We start from the raw sequence: 19,284 nt of genomic DNA on the forward strand, positions 1-19,284 counted from the left end.
AGGGAAGTGCATGCAGTGCTTTTTTATTATTATTATTTTTATTTATAATATGGATATATAAATAATATTTATTTATAATATTTATTTATACTTAATGCCTACTTAAATTTATATTTATGTATACTTTATATCTATTTGTGTATTTTATATCTATTTATTCTTATGTCTACTTAAACTAAAGTAGGGAAATGTTTACTGTGGAAGCACTTCTGTAAGTCGCTCATGATAAGAGCGCCTTCTAAATGCCGAAAATGTAATTGTAAGTGTAAAATGTAAAGGTATAATTTATATCATGATAATTGACGTTTAATCAGCACATTTGCGGCATTAGCAGACACCCCATATGTCAGGATCCAACATTAACTCTCTCAGCTGTATAATACCAAATCCAGTTGGTGTCGGTAAAGCACAAAAATAGGTTTGCCAACGGACATAGAGGAAGAAGAAGCAACGCTCTCTCTCTCTCTCTGTTTTCTTTTTGTCGACTAAGGGTATCAGCAGTTCAAATTCACTTACAAAATGAGTCATCTGAGCTTTCAGAATACTTTACTTCGATCTAGATCTGTAGTTTAGTGGTTGTGTGTATCTGACACGTCCATGCGCAGTTTATCTTGGATTATTTTCCCATGCATGATCGCGGTCCTTGTTCATTTGTGGTGGGCGAGGGACGAAACTGCCTTCTCTTGGGGTTACAAGTATACAGGTACGAGCATACCATTTCAAGTTCTGTACTCATCAGCCATAGTTGCTATACACCAATTTTAGCCCAACCAGGGTTTCATACTTATTAATACATGGCGATATCTACGGAGCCCCTAAGGTGATATCCCCTAAAAAAGAAAATAACGCGTTCCCACGCCTTATTAAGTCGTGGCCACGCATTATTAACGCGTGGGAACGAGATAATAACGCGTTCCCACGCCTTAATAACGCGTTCCCACGCCTTATTAAGTCATTATTAACGCGTGGGAACGAGTTAATAACGCGTGGCCACGACTTAGTAAGGGGTGGGAATGATATCGTGGCCACGACTTAAAAAGGTTGAAACAGTTGAATATTGTTTACTCTGTTCCCTTTCTTGACTATCGTGTCAATAAACAGAATGGACGATTAAATACATTAACACATATTGTTAGCCGTAGATTGTTTGTTTTGGAGCCTTGATGTAATATGCAGTCTCCCTTCTGGGTGTAACAGATGATCACACCATATTCAACTGTTTCATACGGAGCCCCTAACAATATGTGTTAATGTATGTGTTTGTTGTAAATAAGGTCAACTTTCAAGTCAACTTTATTTATATAGCGCTTTTTACAATAGACATTGTCTCAAAGCAACTTTACAAAATCCAGGACCAACAGATACAAAAACCCCTGTAAGGTCCCGCTTAAATGTAATGTGTTTTTAGCATGTTGTTAAATTTAGCAAATAAATAGAACTGTTGCATCAAAATAAACTGAAATATTATGTTTGTTGTCTGTAAATGATGTGTTAACTTGTCTAAACTTTACATAACATTTTCAGACAGTTTTCAGACAGGTGTTCTACATGGTTTGGGTCCGCTTGAGTCCAAAAGATTACTGCAAATTGAAAGAAAACACCAAATCAGAAAAAGTTGGGACAGCATGGGAAATGCAAATAATAAAAAACACAGTTTGTTACATTTACTTTGACTTTTTTCATTGCTGACAGGATGAGATATTTCATGTTTTGTCTGGTCAACTTAATTTCATTTATTAATAAACATCCATTCCTGCATTTCAGGCCTGCAACACATTCCAAAAAAGTTGGGACAGTAACGCATTTACCACTTTGTAATGTTGCCATTCCTTTTCACCACACTTAAGACATTTTGGCACCGAGGATACCATGCGATTTAGTGTTTCAGCTTTTATTTTGTCCCATTCTTCCTGCAAAGATGTCTTAAGATGTGCAAAAGTACTGGGTCGTCGTTGTCGCATTTTTCGTTTCAAATTTCTCCTCACATTTTCTATTGGGGACAGGTCAGGACTGCAGGCAGTACCCGTACCCTCTTCTTCCGCAGCCATGCCTTTGTAATGTGTGCAGCATGTGGTTTTGCATTGTCTTGTTGAAAAATGCATGGATGTTCTTGAAAAAGATGACATCTTGAAGGCAGCATATGTTGCTCTAAAATCTCAATGTACTTCTGAATTAATGCTGCCATCACAGAAGTGTATATGACATTTGCCAAGGGCATTGACACAGCCCCATACCATGACAGACCCTGGCTTTTGGACTTGTTGCTGATAACAGTCTGGATGGTCCTTTCCGTCATTGGTCCTGAGCACACAGCATCCATGATATTCTGCACTGTAGAGGGAGAAATATGCAGATCCCTTCCAATCTTTCTTTGAGGTACTTCAAATATTTTTCAATAAAGTATTTCAATAATTTTCTCATGCATTTGTTAACAAACTGGAGATCCTCTGGCCATCTTTGCTCATCAAAGACTCAGCCTTTCCTGGATGCTGCTTTTGTATCAAACCATGATTACAATCACCTGTTGACATCACCTGTTTGGAATCACATAATTATTTAGTTTTTTCACCTCATTACTAGCCCTAAATTGCCCCCATCCCAACTTTTTTGGGAATGTGTTGCAGGCCAGAAATGCAGGAATGGAGGTTTATTTACAAATGAAATTAGTTGAGCAGCCAAAACATTCAAAACAACAAATATTCTGGGTTCAAACTGTCTGCAATCAAATAAAGGTCAAAGTAATGTAAGGAACACTGCATTTTTATTTTATTTGCATTTTCTATACTGTCCCAACTTTTTCTGATTTGGGGTTATATTATAATTGCCTGATAACCTGATCAGTTATTGAAATATTTGGATACAGTTTTTTGTACACAATTGAAAGTGCCCTTATCGTCAGAGGTTGTGGCGTCACTAAATGTAAAATGCTACAGCCCTCCAGAAACGTAATCAAATTATTTTTATTTTATAGAAACTATTAGCAGTTGCTTGCAATGGTACAGTTTATGGGTGGTTCATGCTAGAGCTTTTCTGAACCTCCAGATTATCAATATATTCTCTCTCTCCTTATATATAAACTGTTGTGTGCCTTGTGTTACTGGATTTACAATTTAATTTCGATGTTAAACATTTTAGTCTAATCTAATAGTTTGATAGATAATTGTTGCAGTGACAATGAAACACATACAGTGTATCACAAAAGTGAGTACACCCCTCACATTTCTGCAAATATTTCATTATGTCTTTTCATGGGACAACACTATAGACATGAAACTTGGATATAACTTAGAGTAGTCAGTGTACAGCTTGTATAGCAGTGTAGATTTACTGTCTTCTAAAAATAACTCAACACACAGCCATTAATGTCTAAATAGCTGGCAACATAAGTGAGTACACCCCACAGTGAACATGTCCAAATTGTGCCCAAATGTGTCGTTGTCCCTTCCTGGTGTCATGTGTCAAGGTCCCAGGTGTAAATGGGGAGCAGGGCTGTTAAATTTGGTGTTTTGGGTACAATTCTCTCATACTGGCCACTGGATATTCAACATGGCACCTCATGGCAAAGAACTCTCTGAGGATGTGAGAAATAGAATTGTTGCTCTCCACAAAGATGGCCTGGGCTATAAGAAGATTGCTAACACCCTGAAACTGAGCTACAGCATGGTGGCCAAGGTCATACAGCGGTTTTCCAGGACAGGTTCCACTCGGAACAGGCTTCGCCAGGGTCGACCAAAGAAGTTGAGTCCACGTGTTCGGCGTCATATCCAGAGGTTGGCTTTAAAAACCTCCAGCATTGCTGCAGAGGTTGAAGATGTGGGAGGTCAGCCTGTCAGTGCTCAGACCATACGCCGCACACTGCTTCAACTCGGTCTGCATGGTCGTCATCCCAGAAGGAAGCTGACGCACAAGAAAGCCCGCAAACAGTTTGCTGAAGACAAGCAGTCCAAGAACATGGATTACTGGAATGCCCTGTGGTCTGACGAGACCAAGATAAACTTGTTTGGCTCAGATGGTGTCCAGCATGTGTGGCGGCGCCCTGGTGAGAAGTACCAAGACAACTGTATCTTGCCTACAGTCAAGCATGGTGGTGGTAGCATCATGGTCTTGGGCTGCATGAGTGTTGCTGGCACTGGGGAGCTGCAGTTCATTGAGGGAAACATGAATTCCAACATGTACTGTGACATTCTGAAACAAAGCATGATCCCCTCCCTTCGAAAACTGGGCCTCATGGCAGTTTTCCAACAGGATAACAACCCCAAACACAACCTCCAAGATGACAACTGCCTTGCTGAGGAAGCTGAAGGTAAAGGTGATGGACTAAACCCAATTGAGCACCTGTGGCGCATCCTCAAGTGGAAGGTGGAGGAGTTCAAGGTGTCTAACATCCACCAGCTCCGTGATGTCATCATGGAGGAGTGGAAGAGGATTCCAGTAGCAACCTGTGCAGCTCTGGTGAACTCCATGCCCAGGAGGGTTAAGGCAGTGCTGGATAATAATGGTGGTCACACAAAATATTGACACTTTGGGCACAATTTGGACATGTTCACTGTGGGGTGTACTCACTTATGTTGCCAGCCATTTAGACATTAATGGCTGTGTGTTGAGTTATTTTCAGGAGACAGTAAATCTACACTGCTATACAAGTTGTACACTGACTACTCTAAGTTATATCCAAGTTTTATTTCTATAGTGTTGTCCCATGAAAAGATATAATAAAATATTTGCAGAAATGTGAGGGGTGTACTCACTTTTGTGATACACTGTAACATAACACAAATTACTGTTTACATGTTTAAATTAAGCCACCAAGAACCTGAAGCATACAATTTTGGTTGGAGTTTTGTCTGCCAGGCATCACCATGATCAACGGGAAGTTATAAGGAACACATGGCTTGGGTACCTCAGCAACCACTCTGAGTTCAAGAATAGGTCTGTATCTTTGCCTTCTTTACAACACTGTAACACTTGATTGGCAGTTTATTGGGTAAACCTACATAATACCTATGAGTAAAGTCAGGTAATTTGAAATATCAGGCATAATAGGACACATTTTCATCATGGTCTCTTAAAATATTATCAGCCAATCACCAAACATGTTATTTCTTAATTGCTACAAATTTTCATCAAACAAATATTTTATTTGGTCTGTGATAATTAGGTTTGGTGGATCAAAGAACATCACTGGTACTTGCGGCATGTTAAATTTCTCTTTTTAGTAATAAGAGTACTGCAACTAAGACAATGAATGGATTACACCAAAATGTTTGTAGAATGTTAAAATTAAAAATTGGATACTTTCCTAAAGTGAAATTGGCAGGTTTCTAGGCTACCCATGCTATTAGATCATGAGTTACTATCCTGTTGGGTGCCACCCTATCATAACATATTCTGTTTGTCTACATCCAGTTCAAACAAAAAAAGGTAGCACTGTCGCCTCACAGCAAAAAGGTCCTGGGTTCAATTCCCAGGTGGTCTGGGTCCTTTCTCTGTGAAGTTTGCATGTTCTTTCAGTGTCTGTGTGGGTTTACCCTGGGTGGTCCGGTTTTCTCCCACAGTCTAAAGACATGCAAGTGAGGTGTGTGTTACTGTGTTTGACATTAACAACTTGAACTGATGAACCTTGTGTAACCTGTCCTGTCATGAATGTAACCAAAAAACATGACGTTAAAAATCCTAATAAAATAACTTAGCTGGTTTTCTAATCTGCCGAAAAGTGTCTCAAATTACCTGACTTTACCATACATATTGCTAATTTGTACACAATCGACCTTGTAGGTGTGTTTTTGCACAATACTATCCGTTAGTGAAAAGGGTCTTCCAGGAAAGGTTCAAAATTCTTAGTAACCTGGCAGGGGAGATACCATGATTAAGAAGGTTTACCCAGGGTGAGGCTCAGCCATTTCACTCTTTCCCCAAGTGTGGGAATCTTGACTGCATAATTTCTGGTATTGGGGGACTTTGTTTGCGCTCTCCCCTGATTTTTACGGTGGTAGCGCACTGGGTAGAGCTTTGGGCTATAAATCAGATGAGTGTCAGTTCACATCCAGCCTCTGCTATGCAGCCACTGTTGGATCCTTGACTCTTAACTCTGGAAGAAAGGAGAGGGGCCCTAGCAGTGGTAACTTGGGGATAGTGGGAATAAACACTAGTTTACTACCTTAACCACTGAGCTACCACTGTCTAATTATGTTTTTTGTTGATTGTTTTTTGTTGTTGATTTGTCTATATGAGTGGTGTGGCTGATAAAATGGCTACAACGTAGCTGTATATAATAAGTTGTACAGTTTAATTACATTGTAGGACGGATAACTTTGATAACCTACCCTCTGGTTTGTAACTAACTTGGATATATGACTCTGTCCTTTCCTTTAATTAAATGTGTCTTGTCTGAAAGGGTGTTGGTAAAATTTATCATTGGCAAGCATGGCTGTGGAATACCTGAGGAAGATCGGGAAGACCCATATTCCTGCACCTTGCTAAACATCACAGAGCCAGGTAAACCACTTCAGTCATAAGAGATCCTACAAAATGGCATCATAAGTAAGCACAAGCAGAAGACATTTTATATCAAGGATACTCTCAGAACAATGCAAAAAGAATTGTGTGTAATTAGCATATATTTAAATATTTGTATTAGCATATTAATTTTGCAATCATGTTTAACTTTTAAAGAGGGCTTTTTATTTTTTATTGACATGTCACTTTAAGTGGTACTTTACTGGTACATATTTGGAGGTCTGTTATGTGGAAATAATTAGTTGTAATAATGCAAAATAAACACTTTGTAAAAACCCTGTTCTGAAAATCAATGAGCATAAATTATTAGCTAAATGTATGTGTTGTTAAGGTGCAATTTGCAGCACTTTGATTCATGACGATTCTAGTTGGTGACAAGTTTATTGTTCTTTTAGTTAGTAAGAGTTTGTTAAGTCACTAATAAACCAATAAGTGGTCCATATTCTAAAGTAAGGTTCTACTCATCAGTAATTAGAGACTAAAAAGCACCTAATCAGCATTTAACATGTCAATAAAGTTAATAAAAGTTTAAAATAAAGTGTTATACAGTTTTATTTTCTTAGTTGCAGGGCTTGATGTGGCCCTCTTAACCATGCCTGAGTTTTTGGTGCCATCTGATGTCTCAGCAGTATGTTTGGATTTTAAGGTCCTCCACCCTGTAATAATAACCCAGTTGGGTGTGTTTCCCAGTGGCCCAAAATTGAATTTTAAAGGAAATGTCTCAGTGAAGTTATTCCCAGTAAACCAGGAGGTAAGGATAAAGTTTTGCAAATTTTGCTACGCTTAAGTATTTAAGTTTACTACAGCTAAACACTCCTCTAATATGTTTTTTATTTGATGTGTCTTTCTTTCCAGGAGGCTGTTGTGACTGCTTACTTTACTGCATTTAGTCCAGGGATCTATGTGGATGGCATCTGGTATAAAGCTGTTGAACAGTTTATTTTGCCAAAGGTGGGGGATTTAGAAAGCAAACAATAAGTTGATATGTGTTGTCTAGTTTTTGGGCCTTTAGGTTCTAATCATTGTCTTGTTGTTACAGACCTTATGCCCGATTGTATGTGGACACTCCTATCGAGATAAAATGTATTAGCCACAGCTTTACCTTTTTAACTTTAAATATACATTAGTTCCTAATTTAATGCCTGCAACACATTTCACAAAGTTGGGACAGGGGGAGTGCAAGACCTGGAGGTTTGTGGAATAATCAGAGACACTTTAATTTTTTTTACAGGTGATATTATTTTTGGATATTACAGGAGCATTAATGAAAGGCTTAGTCATTTTCGAGCAAGTATAGGTTGAGCTTTACCGCTTTAAAAAAGCAGAATAAGCAAGTAGTAAAACAGTTTAAGCAAGCACAATGTTTTTCAATGCATGATTGCAATGAATTTAATGTTTTACCATACACAGTCCATAACATTATTCAACAAGAAAAGTACACATTATACAGTAAGTGACCCTGCACTATTGAGCGACAGTTATAGGAAGCAAAACTTTATGAGCTTTTTTTTTAGGAAGCATTACTTTAACTACAGCAGTTGGTGTTTACAGTTCTCAAACTGCAGCAGAATGTGAAAAGAAAAGGTGATCTCATAACTTTTTTTTAATGTGTTCCAGCCAAATGTTCTAAGAAGCAGTCTCCAAGCTTAATGGCATATTGTGTTAACAGGGCTTTGAGGGTCATCTGATATGGGAAAGCCAAGATCTCGAAGGTCTGATGACTATCAATGTGTCCAAGATTCACCTGAACACTGGTGGAGGAGTACTTAAGTTAGGTTCTGTAAGCACAGCTTTTATTATGAGTTTTAGTGTTAATTTGTAACTTGATGCCATCAGTTGGTCTTAACAAGCTTTTTTCCAGCACTAATTTGAAAAAGTGTTTTATCCTTCATGCAATGACTTTTTCTTAGCCATTATGAAGAAACAATGCCTATGTGTTGCAGATAGAAGAGGGCACCTTGCCTCACAGAAGTGCACAGGGTTTTCCTGGTCTAGCTGGAGGATTTACTTTCTCAGTTCATGGTACATTAATTAAAAATTATGATGTAAGGGTTTGCCTTGCTATTAAACAGTGAGTTTGGTTAAATGTTTAAACAGAAGCTGAATATTTTAGCTTAGATACTCGTCTTTTGAAAGCAACTGGTAACATTTATGCCACCAAGTGGATCAAAGAGGTCATTACATATTTTTGTGTTTGTACATTCTTCATATTGTATGCCTTAGGGTATTGTATTCTGTCTTACACTCTCATTTTATCTCTTGCAGATGTGGCTACACTGAAAGAGCTGTTGCAAAGCCGTGCAGGCAGACAGCTCTCACACGTAACCAGGCTAAGACAGGAGGACAAAGCCCTACAAGAGGAGAGTGATATTTATGGAGACATAACTTTTGTTGATGTTGTAGACACTTACAGGACTGTGCCTGCTAAACTGCTTCAGTTTTATAAATGGTAAGTACATCTGTCACAACCCATGACACTAAGCCATATGGATTAGTAAGAATTAGTACATTTGTACAAATTGCATAGTATTAATATGTAACCATTAGTCATGGCCGGTTTTAGTATTTAGTAATTCAACATTAGATGCTTATCATTAGAGTAAAACATTTTTTAATTTTTTTATTCTATTTATGCATTTTATCCTTTTTTTTCCCCCAAACTTGACCAATCCAGTTGCCTAGTTGTATCTTTCCTCTACTGATGCAGACCTCTACCCTAACAAAGGAGGGCCGTACCTAACACAAGCCCCCTGCGAAACGTGTGTAATAGCCAACCGCTTCTTTTCACCTTTATGATGCAGTTTCACACAGAGTTCAGTATAGAGTATGAAGTCACCTACTGATCTTGACCAGCCAGCAGACGCCTTAGTTGCAGCTGTAATGAGTAATCCCTTTGGCCTTCCCACACTCAGCCACAGCTAATCATGTCTGTGCAGGCACCCAGCCAGCCGATAGCAAAGCTGAGATTCAACTCAAGAGATGGAGAGCTCAGCTGGTGTCAGACCCACCCGAGCACCGAATAAAAACATTTTTAATTAACAGTGATGGTAGAATTTATATTTTTTCTATTTACAAAAATGTTTATTAGTGTTCTGACGGTATTTCAATATACTGTAGAATTGATGACTTAAATGAATAACATTGACAAGACATGAAAAAATAAATATTTTTTAAAGCTTAATAGGTAAAGAAAGAAAATTTTTGTGAAATTATGTGCCCTATTTTTTACTGATAAATTATGATTAATAAAAATTATGTTAACGACTTTTTTTTATGCTGGGAGGGCTGTGAAGAACGCCGAGTTCAATCTGCTCCTGAAGACAGATGATGATTGCTATATCAATGTGGATAGAGTATTAATGAGCATTGATCACAAAAGCTTGACACTGAGCAATCTTTGGTGGGGAAAGTAAGTACAGCATGGGTATTTATTCATTATTCATTATTTATTGTTGCTTTTATGTCTAAAACAAGTAATTACTTCATTGAAAAGATTTTTTAATGAATCACACTCAAAAAAAAAAATATTGTCAACGTTTTACTAATTACCTTTTCTATACAACATTAGTAAACTATAATAGTTTTTTACTATAGTAGCTCTTTCTATTTTGGACTGTATAATTTTTTAAAACCATAAAATTGATTAAAAATGTTTGTTTAGGTTAAAAAAATACCTTTTTAGTATCGATTTGTATCACTTTCTAGGAATTTTTGCTATAAGCATTGAAATTTAAGTGTGTATTGATTTTTGCCCCTGATTATTGTAAAGCTGGTATATTTTTTGACAGTCTTTACCCAATATGTAGCTGTGCCTGTTCAGTTTTAGGCAGAACTGGGCTGTGGATCGTGTAGGGAAGTGGCAAGAATTGGAGTATTCTAGTCCAGTTTATCCAGCTTTTGCTTGTGGTTCTGGTTACGTGGTTTCCAGAGATCTTGTGGAGTGGCTAGGCAGCAATGCAGAGAAGCTCAAAGTTTACCAGGTGCACTACTATTATATTTTTGTACTACTACTATAATATTAAGTTTAAAAAATGTACACATCAATGAAATAGTGCATTGTGCTAGTCATGTGACATTGTTTGCCACTTCATAAACTAGAGGTCGCAAAGTAGCAAGTTGCAGATCTGGCTTTTCCTGAGCTGTAAAAGTGTCCTTCATGTGCTTACCAGCCAATCAGAGCAATTTTTGACAAAAAAAAAATAGTCAGGTAATTGTAGGGAAAGCTAGAAAAGTTAGAAATACTGATACAGAAGGTCAGTGTTTGGTTACTTTTATAATTATTATATTAAGTAAAAATGTAAAACATTCATATGGGTAAAAGCATTTAACAAATATTTAACAACGCTGTTTCCTGTTTGCATATCATTACTAAACATTAATTGATGTGGAAAAAATTGTTAATCTAAATACTGTACATTAATCAAACCTTCCTCCTAAAACTGTAAAAATGAACTTATTTTTGATTTATAAGCAGCAAATAAGGAGACCTCTGTTGAGATTAAGGCCCCTATTATTTTACATTAATAAGGTTTGCATAATCCCAGGGCTAATTAGGAGCAAGCTTAGTAAATTGTACAGACCTTTGGATTTCTGCATAAGCATTTGTACTTTTTTAGTTGAATATGCTCATTATTTACAGTGTGGGCAGTGTGAATCTTCTTTGTTATCAATGACAATTCCAGTAGCTTGTACAGGGAGAGAATAACAGCATACATGGAATCCAACAGCATCTGAGATGGGTTAAGGTCTGGACTCAGCTTAATCCTATATTGTTGCATATTCCAAATTCTACTAAGCACAAGATGACATACACTATTGTTGTTCTGTTCATTTCTTAATACAAATTTGTATACATACTGTTTAACCCCTAGGGTAGGAGACCAGCCCTTAAACATGATGCTTCATTTTAACAATTGTATTGTAACATTTTACCATGACTGTAGTGTTTGTACATTTCTGTATGCAATGTTGTATAATAGCACAGACTTAGATACTGAGTCAATTTTAGACACATTTATGATCAACACCTCAAATCTTATATCAATAATTATCTAAGTTTGGAGGTAATAGCACAAATTTGTCTTGAAACTACATTAACATTTTTTAGCTGACAAAGTCCTTACTGCAAGTATACAATTATTCTTTAGACCACATTTAGATAAGTCAGGACACCGTACTTATTCTCTGTGGGGTAAAAATAAATCAGAGGGGTACATTTTCATGGAAGAGTTCCTAATATGTGTGCATGAATGTGTACAAAAAGAGGCGAACAAATGCATCATATAGATATTGATGTTTTATACAAGCAAAATTAACTCTCAGAACTGCTTCTTTGGTGTATGTGCTGTTTTATAAGGGAGAGGATGTGAGCATGGGAATATGGATGGCTGCAGTGGGACCTCAAAAATATCAGGTAAAATATAAAACATAATGTAACCATGTTTTGTCATTACAAAAAATTTGTTTTTGGAATTGTTGCAAAACAAATGTGTTGCATGTTTTCTTAAAAATACTCAATAGAAAGATAATATATATTTTTTTTTATCATGTAGCTTTAGATATAAAGGTTATATAAAAGTATACAATACTAAGGTTGTATACAAAATAAAAAACAAATAGAGAAGAAGCAACTTTAAAAATGACTCTAACATCAAGTTTTAGTCGACCAGAACCAGGTGCCCCCAGTTGTGAAAATATGAAAATATAATGTTTCCTTATATATCCCAGAACCCAAATTGCTGCCAGCAGAGATCATAATTGCATTCATTATGAGTAAGGCCCTACCTAATTCATGGCCGTGAAAAGCGTGTAAAATGAGCCATGTCCCGTGAAACAAAAAATTTAAGGTTTGTGTTTAGAACATTTTTTCATTCGCGTAGCGTATGAAATGAGGTGCAATATGAGGCGGTCTTAGCAATCATATGACATCATAATTCGGTTTGTGTAACAGACTTTTCTGTGGTGTAGTGTGCTGACAGTGTTTAATGTATGTGTTTACGCATCGAGTGCATTTTGTCCCTTTGAGGATTCTGCAGTCAATGAAAAAGTATGCTTCTCTACACACTTGTGGTCTGTGCTCTAAAAAACAAACCAGTAAAGTATTATGCTTCTGATAGTTTGTCTGTGTACAGTTTCTTTCTTTCTTTATAAACTCAGCAAACTCTAAGGACGCTTGGTTATATTAGCAACCGGTTAGACAAAACTAAGTTTGGAAAACTCCCAAACGATTCTGTGGACGCAGGGGTGGGGGGTTGTCAAAACACGGACAAGTATTTACATAATCGTTAAGATAGGCTGTGCTGTGTATTGTAGCTTCCATTAATTCTATCATTCAATTAATGAGCGTTATTTAATGACTTACGTGAAATGTGGCACTTTTGTTTAAAAATTTTGAAAAATATGTGATTTTTTTAAAAACAAGGTGCATGAAATTAAGCACATTTACCCTTCAATTTTGTAGGGAAATAGTTATGAGGAATAGCAGAGTTGCATAGTTGAGATGGGTTCGAGCAAAAAGAACATTTCTCAATGTAAAATTGCAAATGATTTAGTTTTTTACCATCTACAGTTCATAAAATTGTGAAAAGATCCAGAGAATCTAAAAAGATCTCAGTCTGTGTAGGGCAAAGCTGGAAACCATTGTTAAAGGTTTGAGTTCTCAGACAGCATGGAGTCAAGTTTTTACAATATACATTGTGTCAAAGCAACTTTACAGAATTCAGGATCAAGAGACCAAAAACCCCTGTTGAGCAATGACAGTGGCAATGAAAAACTCCCTTAAATTACAGAAAGAAACCTTGAGAGGATCCAGACAAAAGAAATTGTCATGTTACTGTGATACATATAGCCACATGGGCTCAGGAGTACCAGTAACTAACACAGTATGTCGCTGCATAAAGAAATGCAACCTGAAACCCAATTTAAGAGAAAGCTAGACATAAATTCTATTCAGAAACGCCTCCGAGTTTTGTAGGCCCAAACTCGTCTCCTATTAAAAATGTATGGTGTGCGATAAAGAGAAGAATAAGATGACATTGCAAATATCTTATTTCTACAGCTCTAAATCACAAAAAGTTGGTAGTATGGAAAATGCAAATAAAAAGAAGTGTTTCTTAGGTTGACTTTTATTTCAATGCAGACAGTATGAACTAGGGCTGGCACCGATCCAGTACTCTGTATCAGTATCGGTCCGATATTGGCGTATAATCCTATCTGATACTGTTGCTTAATGTAAATAAGGTCATTGTTTGTGTGTTAAGCAAATAACACACGAAGAGTGCCATTTATTGCCGACTCACTCGGCAACTGCCGTAACAAGGTGCATCTTGATGACATCATTAACATGTGCCACTGATCTACAACTCATCTGCAACAGCCATTAAGAAATTAAAACACACTGATATACCTAAACTTTTAGCGTTTTAAAAAATCATCAACTGCCACATCTAAAAACACTGTTTAAACACAATAAAAATAGCTTTATAAATGATAAATCGCTGACCTGAGATAAAGAAAATCTATCTTGTCCCGGCGGGGAGATATCTCACATCCTCAACGATTAATCTATTAGTGTTATAAAATGAAACAAAGTACATCGTTTAGCCACAGATGTCCTCTTCAAAATCCAGCAGGATTTAATAATCTAAAAACGTGACAGAACTTGTCGGAAAATTTCAACTCTGCGTTAGTTCTAATTGGTCCATCTTCCAACTGTAGACACTTTGAACGACACACTGTAAAGCGAGATGTCACATGAACAACAGCTTGAACGTAAGTGAAACCAAAATGCTGCTAAATGTTCTGTGTGTTATTCCTTTAGAATATTTGTTTCACAGTCTGAGCATTGTTATTTAGATAGCTAGTTTAACCATAGTGCATTGAGACATGTATTATTATTGCTTAGTTGTTTGAGAGGAGAAATGACAGTATCGGATTGGTATCGGTTTTGGCAGATACTCAATTTGCAGTATCAGTATCAGACATAAAAAAGTTGTATCGAGCCAGCCCTAGTATGAACCCAAGATATTTCATGTTTTGTCTGATCAACTTAATTTTATATGTTAATATACATTAATTCCTGAATTTCAGTCCTGCAACCCATTTGAAAAAAGTTTGGACAGTGGCAATTTAGGGCAAATAATGAGGTAAAAAAAACTAAATAATGATGTGACTTTAAATAGGTAAGGTCAACAAGTGATTGTAATTACATTTGGGTACAAACACGAAAGGCTGAGTATATGAGGAGGAAACATCAGCAGAGGGTCTCCAGTTTGTGAACAAATGCATGAGAAAATATATATTTGTGAGTAATTATGTGTGCAGTTAAGTATGTGAGTGTATGTGTGCGCGCGTATGTGTGTGTGTGAGCATGTGTATATGCGTTTGTGTGTATGATTAAGCATGACTGTGTCAGAATCTAAGTGTGTTAGTGTATGTATGTACACTGATCAGCCATAACATTAAAACCACCTTGTTTCATGTCCACGCACTGTCCACTCTATTAGACATTCCTACCTAGTTGGTCCACTTTGTAGATGTAAAGTTAGAAACAATCGCTCATCTATTGCTGCTGTTTGAGTTGGTCATCTTCGAGACCTTCATCAGTGCTCACAGAACGCTGCTCGTTGGGCGCTGTTATCTGGATGTTTTTGGTTGTTGGACTATTCTCAGTCCAGCAGTGACAATGAGTTGTTTACTTCAGCAGCACTGCTGTGTCTTATCCACTCATACCATGCTTCTATATGGTGAGTGGAGCTGATAAAATGGACAATGTGTGACCATCTCTTTAGTTTTGTCAACATTTAAAGACAGGTTGTTGACACCAGTCTGTTAACCGTTGCACCTCCTCTCTATAGGCTGACTCGTTGTTTTCACTGATGAGGCCCACCACGACCATGTCATCTACGAATTTTACGATGTAGTTAGTGCTGTGCATTGCTGTACAGTCATGAGTCAGTAGTGTAAACAGCAATGGACTGAGCATGCAGCCCTAAGGAGCTCCAGTGCTCAGTGTGGTCGTGCTGAAGGTGTTATTGCCGATCCGGACAGACTGAGGTCTCCCAGTCAGGATCTCCAGGATCCAGTTGCAGACAGAGGTGTTCAGGCCCAGCGAGCTCAGCTTTTTAATCAGATGCTAAGGAATGATGGTGTTAAATGCTGAGCTAAAGTCTATGAACAGCCTCTTAACGTATGTGTTCTTTCTGTTCAGATGAAGCCAGATGAAGTGTGGTGGCTATGGCGTCATCCGTTAAACGGTTGGGATGATAAGCAAACTGCAGTGGGTCCACGGTGGGAGACAACAGGGTCTTGATATGCCTCATGACATGCTTCTCAAAGCACTTTATGACAATAGGCGTGAGTGCTACCGGAAGGTAGTCGTTGAGGCATGACACAGATGACTTGTTTGGCACTGGCACGATGGTGGTTACCTTGAAGCACGTTGGAACTACAGCGCTGCTCAGAGAGATGTTGAAGATGTCTGTGAGGACATCTGCCAGCTGGTCTGCACATTCTTTGAGCACTCTGCCAGGAATGTTGTCTGGTCCAGCAGCTTTCCGTGGGTTGACTCTGTGTAGAGCTGTGGTGAGACGAAGCACCTGGTCACTGGAAGGTGGAATGATCTTCCTCGCCACCATGTCAATCTGTGTCTCGAACTGAGCGTAGAAGTCATTCAGTGTGTCTGGAAGGGAGATATCACCGTCACAGGTGGGTGGTGTAGTCCTGTAGTTGGTGATGGTCTGGATGCCCTGCCACATGTGCCGTGTGAGGCGAGAGCCAGGCTGTGGATGCTCTGGCCGTGTGTGTGCTTTGCTTTCTAGACAGCTTGGTCCCAGCTTTGCACTGGACAGCTTGGCCCTCGCTGTTCTCAGGGCCGTCTTGTCGCCTGCTTTGAAAGCGGAGTCTCGGGCCCTCAGCACTGCATGCACTTCTGAAGTCATCCACGGCTTCTGGTTGGGTCGTGTGGTGATTGTTTTGATGATGGTGACATCATCAGTGCAGGTCAATGTAGCAGGTCACTGATTTAGTGAATTCCTCTAGGTGAAGTCCACTGTATGTTGCAGCCTCCCTAAACATGTCCCAGTCAGTGCACTCAAAACAGTACTGAAGAGCAGAGATGGCTCCTGCTGGCCAGGTTTTCACCTGTTTCAGTTCTGGTTTGGAGTGTCTGATGAGCGGTCTGTATGCTGGAATCAGCATATCAGAGATGTGGTCTGAGTAGCCGAGGTGGGGACGGGGCTCTGCTTCTGTTTGTGTAAACATTATCCAGCATGTTCGCGTCTCTCATTGCAAAGTCCACATGTTGGTCAAATTTAGAGAGTACAGACTTGAGATTTGCGCGATTGAAATCTCTGGTAATAATAAACAGTCCGTCTGGATGAATGTTGTGCAGTTCACTAAAACACAAATCTGAACTCATGTTGGGTAATTCACTGGAGTCTGATGCAGCCCAGTTAATTCTTCAAGAGTATGCATTAGCGAGGAATAATGATGGTAGAGCCGGCCAGCTTGGATAAGCCTTTAACTTAGCACGGACCGTGGCTCACTTCCCATGCTTCTGCTTCCTCGCTCGCCGCTTGCAGCGTCCCCTCCCCTGCTGCATGAGACTGCTGCATGTTAATGCGCCACCATCTTGGTCATTTCAGTGCGTAAAGAGCAAGGGTCCAAGCCTAAGATGAACACCCGTGATCTCTGATCTCTTAGACGGCACTGCATCATTCATCGATAGCTGATATAACCACATGGGCAAGGGATTAGTTTGGCAAACCATCAAGATTTGCAGAAGAATGGGAGAAAACAGCACCTAAACAAATAAAATTACCAGACAAAACATGAAATATCTTGGGTTCATAATGTCTGCAGTGAAATACAAGTTAATGTACTTTACATAATTCACCGTACTGTCTCAACATTTTCTGATTTGGTGGTGTACTTTTATCAGTTAAATAAAAATTTAGGAGAATGACCAAATCAGAGATTCCTTTTTTTTATTGCGTTTTACAGTTGTGTCCCAACTTTTCTGGAACTAATGTTTGTAGTTTTTAATTTTTTCTAGTTAGGATGCAAAAAATATACTTAAACTGTTACAGTAAATGTTTGTATTACCTACCAAACAAACTAATTATACATATCATAAATATAATTGTAGATATTAAAAAAAATATTAGTTACCCAAGCCTGTGGGAGCAAAGTGTTGTGAAAAACTTCCCAATTTGTTCTTAATGTGAATGAGAAACTTGGAATTGTATTAATTTCATTAGACTAATTTTTAAAACAAGACATTTTGTTAATAAAGACCACAAAATTTACTATTTGGTGTTCGAAAACAATTTAATGTCATTCATTACTTGGGTACTCCACTGGGAAAGTACATGTGCTCTACACTAACAAACAACTTATTGTTATACACCACAAAAATAGTATTTATCCACTCTGTTCTTTTTTCTTTATTTTAATTCGTTTATTTATTTATGCTATTACATTTCTTTATATATTAACATTATGGAATAAACATGATTTTATGGTTTATCTTGTACTGGTTATCACTGATGGTGGAATATACAAGAGCAAACAAGATACAGCAGTGTAAATTAGTGCTATTTTCAGAACATTAATTATTTGAGGAACTGAGCAGTGACTGTGTAACTTTGTAATGTATTGTTGACAGGATTCAGCCTGGCTGTGTGAGAAGGAATGCTATGTGGACATGTTGTCTTCACCACAGCATACACTGGAGGAGTTGCATTCTCTTTGGCAGCACAAGAGAGATTGTGGTGATCCATGTGGCTGTTACTAAGCTCACAACTAAAGGCTTTTCATTGAGTGCTAAAATGCTGATCAATAAAACAAAGATTAAATGATGTAAAATGGGAAAGTAAGATAAGGAACACATTGAGAACACACGTTTGAACAAAGCTGTCAACCAGATAAAGATTTTTTACAATAAAAGTAAGAACAGATAAACTACAAAGCTTGTTGCTTTAGACTCCTTGTTTTTTTGCATTAGATTTTCAATATAGTTGTCATTTTTACCTGTCTGCCTTTTTACCTGTTGTCAAAAATCTCTTATTCACAAAAGTGCCCTTTGGCAGCAATTACAGCTGAAAGTCATTTTGGATACGTCTACAAGTTTTGCAGTCGTAGATTTGGGCAGATTGTTCCATTCTCCACGGCAGATTCTCTCATGCTTTGTCAGGCTGGATAGCAAGTGTCTGTAAAATGCAGTCTTCAGGTCTCTTTACAGATGTCAAGGTCAAAGGTCAAAGTTGCTTTATTGTCAAAACTGCAATATGTACAGGACATACAGAGGATTGAAATTGCGTTACTCTCTGACCCATGGTGCAACATAAAACATTAATTAACAATAACCTAGAATAAAAGAATATAAAATAGAATAAGGATAAACACTCTCTGAAGCGCAAATATATATACACACTGACACAAATATGAAAATATAGAAGTAAAAATTACCACTTGAAGAATTTTAAAAATAGAAGTCCCAATATAAAAACACTAAAGTGGCAGTGCAGATTATGAAGTCTTTATTAAAAACCAGTTTAATTACGACGGCAGTGCAAAAACGATTATGTTATATTGTAGATTAAAGTGATATGTGCGTTGAAAAGATAAATGGGGATGTAAGTTATGGTATTGATGGGGGGGGGGGGGGGGGGGGTTAGGTTCGTGAGAGGGGGGGCAGAACAGGAAGCGAGTTGAGGATCCTGACCGCCTGGTGGATGGTGCTGTCCCTCAGTCGGCTGGTGTTGGCCC

At 38.0% G+C, this 19,284-nt stretch overlaps 1 protein-coding gene across 1 annotated transcript; it reads left to right on the forward strand.

Annotated features, from left to right (window-relative positions):
• The first annotated feature begins 492 nt into the window (after positions 1–492).
• Positions 493–18,484, forward strand: b3galnt2 (beta-1,3-N-acetylgalactosaminyltransferase 2). The gene is made up of 12 exons (XM_062995821.1): positions 493–703; positions 4,803–4,929; positions 6,395–6,495; positions 7,080–7,267; positions 7,372–7,467; positions 8,186–8,296; positions 8,460–8,538; positions 8,782–8,965; positions 9,800–9,925; positions 10,337–10,496; positions 11,873–11,929; positions 18,182–18,484. The coding sequence occupies exons 1-12, from the start codon at positions 598–600 to the stop codon at positions 18,308–18,310; spliced, it is 1,464 nt and encodes a 487-aa protein (XP_062851891.1). The 5' UTR covers positions 493–597; the 3' UTR covers positions 18,311–18,484.
• The last annotated feature ends 800 nt before the right edge of the window (positions 18,485–19,284 follow it).

Source organism: Trichomycterus rosablanca, chromosome 5 (genome assembly GCF_030014385.1).
Source record: "Trichomycterus rosablanca isolate fTriRos1 chromosome 5, fTriRos1.hap1, whole genome shotgun sequence".
Classification (NCBI taxonomy): Eukaryota; Metazoa; Chordata; class Actinopteri; order Siluriformes; family Trichomycteridae; genus Trichomycterus; species Trichomycterus rosablanca.